At 37.1% G+C, this 9,998-nt stretch overlaps 1 protein-coding gene across 1 annotated transcript; it reads right to left on the bottom strand.

Annotated features, from left to right (window-relative positions):
• Positions 1–450: 450 nt before the first annotated feature.
• Positions 451–1,005, bottom strand: LOC124233240 (interferon alpha-2-like). The gene has a single exon (XM_046650407.1). The coding sequence runs from the start codon at positions 1,003–1,005 to the stop codon at positions 451–453; it is 555 nt and encodes a 184-aa protein (XP_046506363.1).
• Between the last annotated feature and the right edge of the window lie 8,993 nt (positions 1,006–9,998).

The raw sequence follows: 9,998 nt of genomic DNA on the forward strand, positions 1-9,998 counted from the left end.
ATTCTTTAATCAGCTTGCACACTCAGGTGTGGTGTTTCTTTTTTAAAGAATAAACAAATAGAAGATATTTTCTACAGTAAAGATTTAATGAACAAAGAAAATAATAAATTGGTTAAATATAAAGAAAGCATTTTGTTATATTAAACTACAATGTAAAGGTGCACATAATGTTATAGCAACAAAAATAATTTAAATCTCATAAATAATTAAATAAATAAATATTTAAATAAATAAATAGAGCAGCCGGGTCATCTGTATCAGACTAGTGTCCGCAGGGTTAAACACAATATTCATTAATACGCTTGAAAACATTTGACAAATTTGATTGAGTTCAGATCACGATTACAGCAGAAATCCTTGAGTCCTTGACATGGCAGAGCAAGTGGAAGTGTGATATTATCAGTCAATGAAAAGCATTTCCATGTTGAACCAGGTGTCATTTCTTCCTCCTTAACTCTGCTGCAAGTTTGTGGATGAAGAGAAGGATCTCATGATTTCTGCTCTGACGATCTCCCAGGCACAAGGGCTGTATTTCTTCTCTTGCAGATAGAGAGCGATTCTTTGGAAGTATCTCCTCACAGCCAGCAGGGAGTCCTCGTTCATCAGGGGCGTCTCTTCCACCCCCACCTCCTGGCTCAGACAGGCTTCCAGCTCAGTCAGCTGCTGATAAAGTCCAGTGTAGAGTTTGTCTAGGAGGCTCTCATCCCAGGCAGCAGACGAGCCCTCTGTGCTGAAGAGGTGGAAGATCTGCTGGATCATCTCATGGACCACAGAGATGGCTTGAGCTGTCCGGAACTGGTTGCCGTCAAACACCTCCTGGGGGAATCCAAAGTCATTTCTGTCCTTCAGGCAGGAGAAGGGGGAGATTCTCCTCATTTGCCCCAGGAGCATCAAGACCCTTGTGTTGCCCAGGCTATGGGTGTGAGGCAGGTCACATGCCAGAGAGCAGCTGGAGTGGCAGCTGAGCACCACCAGGGCCATCAGTAAGGAAAAGGGTAGAGCCATTGAGGATCTTGCAGATGCTGCTGGCCTGGCTGAGGTGGGTGACCTGTAACCCTTGTCTCTGGGTTCTCTGAAGACCTTCCTTTGTGCATGTGTCTTAAATAGGGCACACACAAGTTTCCATTTTCTGAACGTTTCACTTACTTTCTACTTCTGTTTTTGCTTTCCTTTATGCACTTTCTGCATTGATTTAGAGCAATGTTTCTCAACCATATTTTTTCTTCACTATTCCTTCCTGCCTCCAGAGTCTTTTTAGATGTTTTTCTAATTGAATCTCCCAAGAAAAGTTAGTAACATAGATATACGGTATACCTTTTTATGTGTTCTCTACGTACTTCTACTTTATAAATAGAAAAAGAAAGCTCAAACTTTACTCTTTCTCTTCAGTGCAAGATTAAGAATGACCTAAAATTTCAAGCTAAAAGTTAAACTTATGAGGAATGGACATTTAATTTCACTTTATAACTAAGTTCATAAAGGGAAACTTTTAATGTAATATATTTACTTATATAAATCGTAATGTATCAAATATGTATTCAAATTAAATTTTATATGAATACATAACCATAATACCAATATTATGATATACTTACAAAAATCCTTCTGAACTGCTAAAAACAATCGAAAATTCAAATTATTTTCTTAACATGTATTTTTACATACTTTTGCTTCATATCAGAAAATAATTTTTAACTTCAGTAGCTGCTAGATACTCTGACAATATTTTTTCCTTTCAACAATTGGTGTAATTATTAATTGTTGTGTAACTTTAGTAGAATTAAATAATATAATATAAACTACTTTCATTTAATTCTCAATGCCCACCTCATACTCAGAAGCATCAAGGTTTAAACATAAGCAACATCCACAGAAAGCCAATGTCAGCTCATCAGCAAAAATAGGCCACCTCTCACAATGTAATTTTGAGATTAAGCAAATGATAGAAGGAAAGTCTGCTAGTGAGCAATCTATTCACCATAGGTTTTATAGCACTGATCTCATATACATTTTGAGTATCTCCCATGAACTCAATGTCAATGCTTTTATACGATACACAAGAAAACCCAATTAGAAAAATGAGTACTAAGGAATAAGATTTTGCCGGACAGCATTGAGCTTTGGAGCACTACAAATCATTGTAATATTTAAAATTTGTTCACCCTCCCCCGAACTAAGTTTTGCACCCTTGGAAGCAATATCCTCAATGAAAATAGCCGATTTAGAAAACATCATTGATTTGAATCTCTCTTTGCATTTTGCATTGAATTTCAAATTTCCCAAAGAACTTTCAGAGGTTCCAATTCATGTCTATTCTTTTCAAACAAAAGTAAAACATCTCTGTCCTTAATTCAGCATTGCATAAATATTCATTATTATCACGTGAAGAATTAACTTTCAGCTCTGATCCTGAACTCTGCTTTACTCTTTATTTTGCATAGGGAGTTAGGCTGCCTCAGCCCTGGAGATTCCTACTCTTTAAATGGTAGGTGCTATAGTCTGAAACTTTGTGTCCCCCGCAAATTTATATCTTGAAATCCTGATGCCTGATGTGATGGTATTAGGAGGTGGGCCTTTGGGAGGTGCTTAGGTCATGAAGACCCAGCCCACGTGAATGGAATTACTGCCCTATTTTTTTTTTTTTTAAGGCTCCACAGAGATCCCTAGCTCCTTTCAGCTTGTGAGGACACAATGAGAAGTCTGCAACCTAGAAGTGGGTCCTCACCCAACCATGCTGGAGCCATGATCTTGCACTTCTGCCTCCAGAACCGTGAGCAATAAATTTCTGTTTTGTTAAGCAGACAGTCTGTGGTATTTTGTTATAGCAGCCCTAAGTGGACTAAGAAAGTGGGTATGAGACCATCTCAGGAAAATCAGCTCATTAGTAACTGGACTCTGTCTTATTCAGTATGTTATCCTTGGCACCAGGCCTGGTGTAATCACTCAATAAATAATTTTTCCTAAAGCGGTTCCTCAGATTTTCTCTTCCTACTGGAAGGTGTTCAGGAATGACCAAATATTTTGCTTCGTCATGGCCACATTGGCTAGGATTGTAATGGACATAGCAAATATTTCCACTCTACTCTTATTGAGCATCAATAATGCCTACTGAGTTTATTGCTAAACCCACCAGGATTCTAGGTGCTTCAGGGCACTTTGGGAATTCAAACTGCAAAGATAGCACAATTATCAGCCTTTGCCGACCACTATATTAAACTCACAAATATGACTTCATCTCTAATTTGCCCTCTACTTTTTCATAATAGCAAATAACTAACCTGGTATCATATGCAAAGCTACGTATCTAAATTTAAATTCTCCCTTATTGACACAGCTCACAGCAACCAGACAATTTAACACATTACTTTTGAGGTGGGCAGCAGCCTATGTCCCTGAAATTATCAATCCAGCTTGCCTGCCCTTGTCAAGTATGGACAACATTCCAAGAATGTATGTAAACACTAAATAGATGTAATATAATTTTTCCATCACTCAGAAACCTAGGCCTCAAATCATTTGGTAATCTTTAGACGACACTGATAGAAAGTCAGCCTGTCTATATGAGGATAGAGATTCTAGAATGGATCTTTTGTTTTTAAATAGCAAAATAAATTTTACTATTCTTTATTTTTCATGATTCAATTAAGCTCTTTATTTGAGTAAAGCATTACATACTCTAAGTTCTGAAATAAGCATAGGGATTTGCATGATAGATGAGTCTTCTTTCCAAAAAACGTATGTTATGAAATTTAATAAGTTTATTAGTTTATCCAGTCAATACATTTTTACTGGATTTTGGGTTCATTCTAATCTTCACACCCTGAAATACAAGGCAATTTTGCCCAACTATTATTCTCAGTCTATTAAACCCTGGAAAGTGAGCATTTTCTCTTTGCTCACTTGAGATTGTATTGGGAACCTTTGGAATAATCCCTATTTATGGGGCATTTTACTGTGCAAATTTGGTTTGCTACCCCTGAATTCCCTTCATTTTCACCTTCAGGCTAATGTCAATAAAGGGATGTGAATATGATCAAACAAGTGGACTATAAAATGTTTCTACATAGTGTTTACAACACCAGATATTTTTCTTTCTCATGTCACTTTTCCTAGAAAGTAAAAATGGTCTGCTTTGTATCCCAAAGCATGGGTACATAAAGAAAGTAAATGCATGTCAAAATGTGATAAAAGTATAAGAAGGAATCCAGAGGAAATTAGATAACATCATAAGACAAATGAAAATGAAAACACAACATACCAAAAGTTATTCGATGCGGTAAAATTAGTGCTAACAGGAAAATTTAGAGCTATAAAAGCTTACATTAAAAAAAGAAGAAATATCTGAAATCAACAACTTAACTTTACACCTTAAGGAACTAGAAAAAGAAGAACAAACTACATTCATATTTGGCAGGTGGAAGGAAATAATAAATACTAGAGCAGAGATAAATGAAATAGAGAATAGAAAAATGATAGGAAAAATCAGTGAAACTGAAAGTTGGTGTTTTGAAAAGATCAACAAAATTGACAAACCCTTAATGATAGTAACTAAAAAAAAGAGAGAAGACTCAAATAACAAAAGTCAGAAATGAAAAAGGAGACACTACAACTGATACTACAGTAATACAAAGGAGCATAAGAGACTACTATGAACAATTATATACCAACAAATTGAAACATACAACCTACCAAGACTGAATCATGAAGAAATAAAAATCTGAAAGATTCATAACGAGCAAAGAAATGGAGTCAATAATCAAAAACCTCCTAACAAAGAAAAGCCCAGTACTAGATGGCTTCACTGGAAAATTCTACCAAGCATTTAACAAATTAACACCAATCCTTCTCAAACTCTTCCAAGAAATTGAAGACGAGAGAGCACTTCCAAACTCATTTGATGAAGCAAGCATTACCCTGATATCAAAACCAGACAAAAATACTACATAAAAAGAAAACACAGACCAATATCTCTGATGAATATTGATGCAAAAATCCACAACAAAATAGTCAAATTCAGCAACAGAGTAAAAGGATTATACACCATGACTAAGTGGGATTTATTTCTGGAATGATAAGATGTTTTAGCATAGAAAAATCAATCAATGCACTACACCACATTGACAAAATGAGAGGGAGAAAACCATGTAATCATCTCAGTTGATGCAGACAAAGAATTTGACAAATTTCAACACTCTTTTATGACAAAAAACACTCAACAAACTAGGAATAGAAGAAAATTGCCTCAACATAATAAAGACCATATATGAAAAATCCCCAGCTAACATTGTACTCAATAGGGACAAACTGAAATCTTTTCCTCTAAGATCAGAAACAAGGTGAGGATGCCACTCTCACCACTTCTATTCAATATGGTACTTGAACTCCTAGCCAGAGCAATCAGGCAAGAAAAAGAAATAAACTGCATCTAAATTGGAAAAGAAGTAAATTTGTCTCTGTTCCCAGGTGACATAATCTTATGTATGGAAAACTCTAAGATTACACACACAAACACACAGACACACACAAGTTGTTAGTACTAATAAATGAATTCAGCAAAGCTGCAGGAGACAAAATACATACAAAATCAGTTGTGTTTCTGTACACTAACAATGTACAATCAAAAAAGAAAATTAAGAAAATAATCCCATTTACAATAGCATCAAAAGGAAATAAATGCTTAGGAATATACTTAACAAAAGAGATGAAAGACTTGTACACTGAAAACTATAAAACATCGCTGAAAGATATTGAAGAGACAAATAAATGCAATGACATCCTGTTTTTCTAGGTTAGAGTTAGCATTGTTAAAATGTTCATACTACCCAAAGCAATGTACAGACTAAAGTAGCCTGAATTCACTTTTTTAGGTGGATCTTGACTGTAGTGGCAATTACCTACCCATATCCTGTGATTCTTTGGAGACTCCTCACAAAAAGTGACAAGTGATCATTTGCTTCCTATTATTCCTATTTCCGTGGGTCAGTGGGCTCCATAAGTTTTATTGCCAAAATGTGGTATTGTAATAATCGAAACGCTACTTCAGGTCAAAAACCAAGAGTTGAGATTATGAGTCTTTGATCGGCTGTTGTTGCCTGCTAATGTCTTCAGTCTTCTTTATACACTAACATGGCTATCTTCTTTCTTCTAGCTGTCACGGATGTAGCTTTTAATGACCAGCCCTGTTATCTCCTTAAATACCTCCCTGACAGCCTATAAGATACCTGTGGGCAGAGAAATCATCTTATCCAAAGTTGTTTCTTAGGCGTCTGGTCCAGTCCTTATCATTTCAGGAGCTCAACCAATATACGTGAGCAGAATAATCATGGTAATAAAAGGAGAAAGAATAACACCAACATTTATTAGATAGCTATGATTTGAGAGGACAATAGATCTTAAGATCCTTTATAAATTCTTCATGGGTCTACAAGAGACGTTATAATGGAATACTATGTGAGGTATTTTTAAAAAATTGTTTGTTTCCATGTATGTTTTCTTCAAGTTTGCATTTTTAATATTTAGAATACTAGTATGAGAATCCTGGGCCTGGTCATGAATGGAAGACTCACTCTTCACTTTTATTCCAGTGGTCCTCAGTACCTGCAAGGAGCTAACAGTTCATACTTTCCTTGTCTCCTTCAGCTAATAAGGAAACAACTTGTGATGTCTCCACACTTGTGGCTATTTTCCAACTTTAGCCTAAGCCCTGGGAGTTAACCTGAATGCTTCGTTCAAAGGATCAATGATACTGTGCACTCTAAGGAGCGACATCCACATCATCTCCCCAGCTTTAAATTGCGGAATCATATTTTGGGTCAGTATTTTTTTAAAATAAAGTGTGTGCAGCAAACACATTTGTTATGTTTTCCCCCTATGAAAGCATCAGTACAAATAGCTCAAAAACGAAGAGTGGTCTCATTCACTGAACTTGTCTCCCCTTCCATTAGTCACCCAACTGGAATCTATGTCCCAACTTCTTTGCACTTAGGCATCCCATGAGAAGAAATTCAGGCCAAGCAATGTGAGCAGAAGTGATATTGCCCTGTATGGTCCTGGGCCTTGAAAAACTCCTGTGTGATCCACCTTACTTTTTCTCCTTGCAACTGACTGAAATAGACTCAAGTATCATAGACAGATTTGGAGTCACAGGAAATATGGCAAAGTCACAAAATAGAGGGTGCCCCTGAATCACTCTTTAGAGAAGAGCCAACAGGAAGATGATGTGATCAGGAATGCCTGAATTGTACTCTTAGAAGAAGGAAAGATAAATCTCTATTACGATTGAATTACTGACAGTTTATGTTTATCTCTTTCAGGAGCAAGCATTAACTTAACCAACAGGCACAGACCTGGGAGCTTTGGCTTCAGTTGGCCGGAACGCTGGGGGGACATGGGAGAGACACTCTCACCGCCTTGGGGAGGAACTTGTGTGGCTTTAATAGGGACTAAGAAACCTCCCTTTCTGTGGCCCTGACTACTGAGGAGGGAGCTTGGCCCTGGCCTCACCAGAAACGGGTTTCTCAGGGAGCAAACACAAAACCCAACATTTTCTGCCATGTCCCCCCAAGTTTTGTGCCGTTTTTGTACTGAATCCGTTTACCAAGAATTTTCCTTATTTTAAAAAAAATCAACTAAAGCCATAGTTCATATTAGGTTTCACTTTTTGTGTTGTGCGTTCCATGGGATTTGACATAACACATAATGACACATATGCATTGTTATAGTATGATACAGAATACTTTTCTTGCCCTAAAATTTTCCTGTTCTCCACCTATTCATCCACCTTCCCAAATCTTGGCAACTGCTGATCTTCTGACTGTCTTCATAGTTTTGCCCTTTTCTAGAATGCCATATACTTGGAATCATACAGTATGTAGCCTTTCAGATTGTCATCTTTCAGTTAATAATACTCATTTAAAGTTCTTTCAAGTCTTTCTCATGGCTTGATAGCTCATTTCTTTTTAGTACTGAATAATATGTCGTCTGGTTGTACCACAGTTTGTTTATCCATTCATCTATTGAAGGACATCTTGGCTGTTTCCATGTTTTGGCAATTATAAATGAAGCTGCTATAGGCATCCCTGTGGAGGGTTTTGTGTGGATGCAAGTTTTCAACTTACTTGGGTAAATCCCAAGGAGCGCGGTTGCTGGGTTGTTATGGTAAGAGTGTGTTTCGTTTTGTCAGAAACTGCCAAACTGTCTTCCAAAGTGGCTGGACCATTTTGCATTTCCACCAACAATGAATGAGAGTTCCTGTTGCTCCACATCCTCACCAGCATTTGGTGTTGTCTGTGTTCTGGATTTCAGCCATTCTAATAGATGTGTAGTGAAATCTCATTGTTGTTTCAATTTGCATTTCCCTGATGATATATGATGTTGAGCAACTTTTCATATGCTTATTTGCCATCTCTAGATCATCTTTGGTGAAGTGTCTATTCGGATTTTTTGCCTATATTTAATTGGGTTTTTCATTTACTTATCGTTGAGTTCTAAGAGTTTTCTGTGTATTTTGGACAACAGTCCTTTATGAGAGCTGTCTTTTGCAAATATTTTCTCCTACTCTGGTTTGTCTTCTCATTCTCTTGACAGTGTCATTCACAAGCAGAAGTTTTTAATTTTAATGCGGTTCAACTCATCACTTTTTTCTTTCATGGATCGTGTCTTTGGTGTATCTAAAAAGTCATTGCCAAATCCAAAGTGAATTAGATTTTTGCTGTCTTTTTTTTAAACAAGATTAATGCTGAAGACAACTGGCTCTTGATTTCCACTGTGACAACCTCCTATGTACAGTCACTTATTCCTTCTCTTTAAAATAAAGACTGGTTCCTTCAAGTACCCCTACACAGCCAATAGGAAGTACTTGCCTCAGGAATTTCTTTTATGTTTTTCTCCTAACAGATATCCTGGTCTCTCAGCTGCTGACCAAGTTGAGGAATTTCTCCAGGAGAGTCTCCTCCACTTCCCAAACAAGCTTCCCAGAATAACTTTCTATGCACAGTGCCCCTAATTCTCATTCTTACGTTTCTTTTTCACCCTGCTCTCATATGGTTTCTGTCCCATTATTTCTACTAACCCAGATCCTGCTCAGGTCACCAGCGGCGTCTGTTTTCAGGTCTACTGGGACACTTCAGTCCACACCTGCCCTGCAAGCACCACTCTGTCTTTTAAACACACTCTTCCCTTCAGTAGTCTCCCTGCTATCCGTCTCCATGTGTCCTAACTGCACTTGCCACCTGGCCTAGGGCTCATTGCAGACTCCCCTCTGCACAACCTTTAACTGTTGAGGGTCTGCAGGACTAAGTTGAGGTCCTCTCCTCATCGTCCGCTCTATTATAGGTGACACATCCATCCCATGCCCTCCTGCCCAGATACACAGTAAGGAATCCCCAATTAGTACCTGCACCCAGGGCATTTGTTGTTCATTCTAGACCCATATGCCCAACAGCCGACAAGACTCCTGCAGTTACATATCTCCCAGGCACCCTAGAAAGGACATCATTTTGCCCCCCAAAATTATTTTTATCTAAAGTTTCTGATGTGAAAACCTCATTCCCCTTTTCTTCTTTTTGTATTTTTTAATATAACTGGAATTTAAAAAGTTATAATCTTTTTATGTCAGTTTCCCTGTATGACTGAGAGTTTCAACAGAGAAAGTTTGTTACATTTATTCACCTGTGTTTCTTGAAGGCAATTCCACAATCTCCCACTTTGATGCTCAATTTATACATATGACATGAACTGAATGAATGAGTGGATGAATATGACCATCCATTCTTTGATTTTGTTTAGAAAACCAGGGTTTGGATTTAGGTTTTGGAGGATAAACAGACTCAGGAAGTTTTCTTTCATAAAAATTTAATGAACAAAACAAAAGGCAAATTTAATAAAATGGAAAGATCAACAAGTTTTCTAAATTTTAGTACAATAAAAAGGCAAATATCTTTTATAGGAAAGTATAAATATAAATATGGTAAGACATAAATATAAATAAATAAATATGA

The sequence above is a fragment of the Equus quagga genome, unplaced genomic scaffold, assembly GCF_021613505.1.
Source record: "Equus quagga isolate Etosha38 unplaced genomic scaffold, UCLA_HA_Equagga_1.0 167582_RagTag, whole genome shotgun sequence".
Classification (NCBI taxonomy): Eukaryota; Metazoa; Chordata; class Mammalia; order Perissodactyla; family Equidae; genus Equus; species Equus quagga.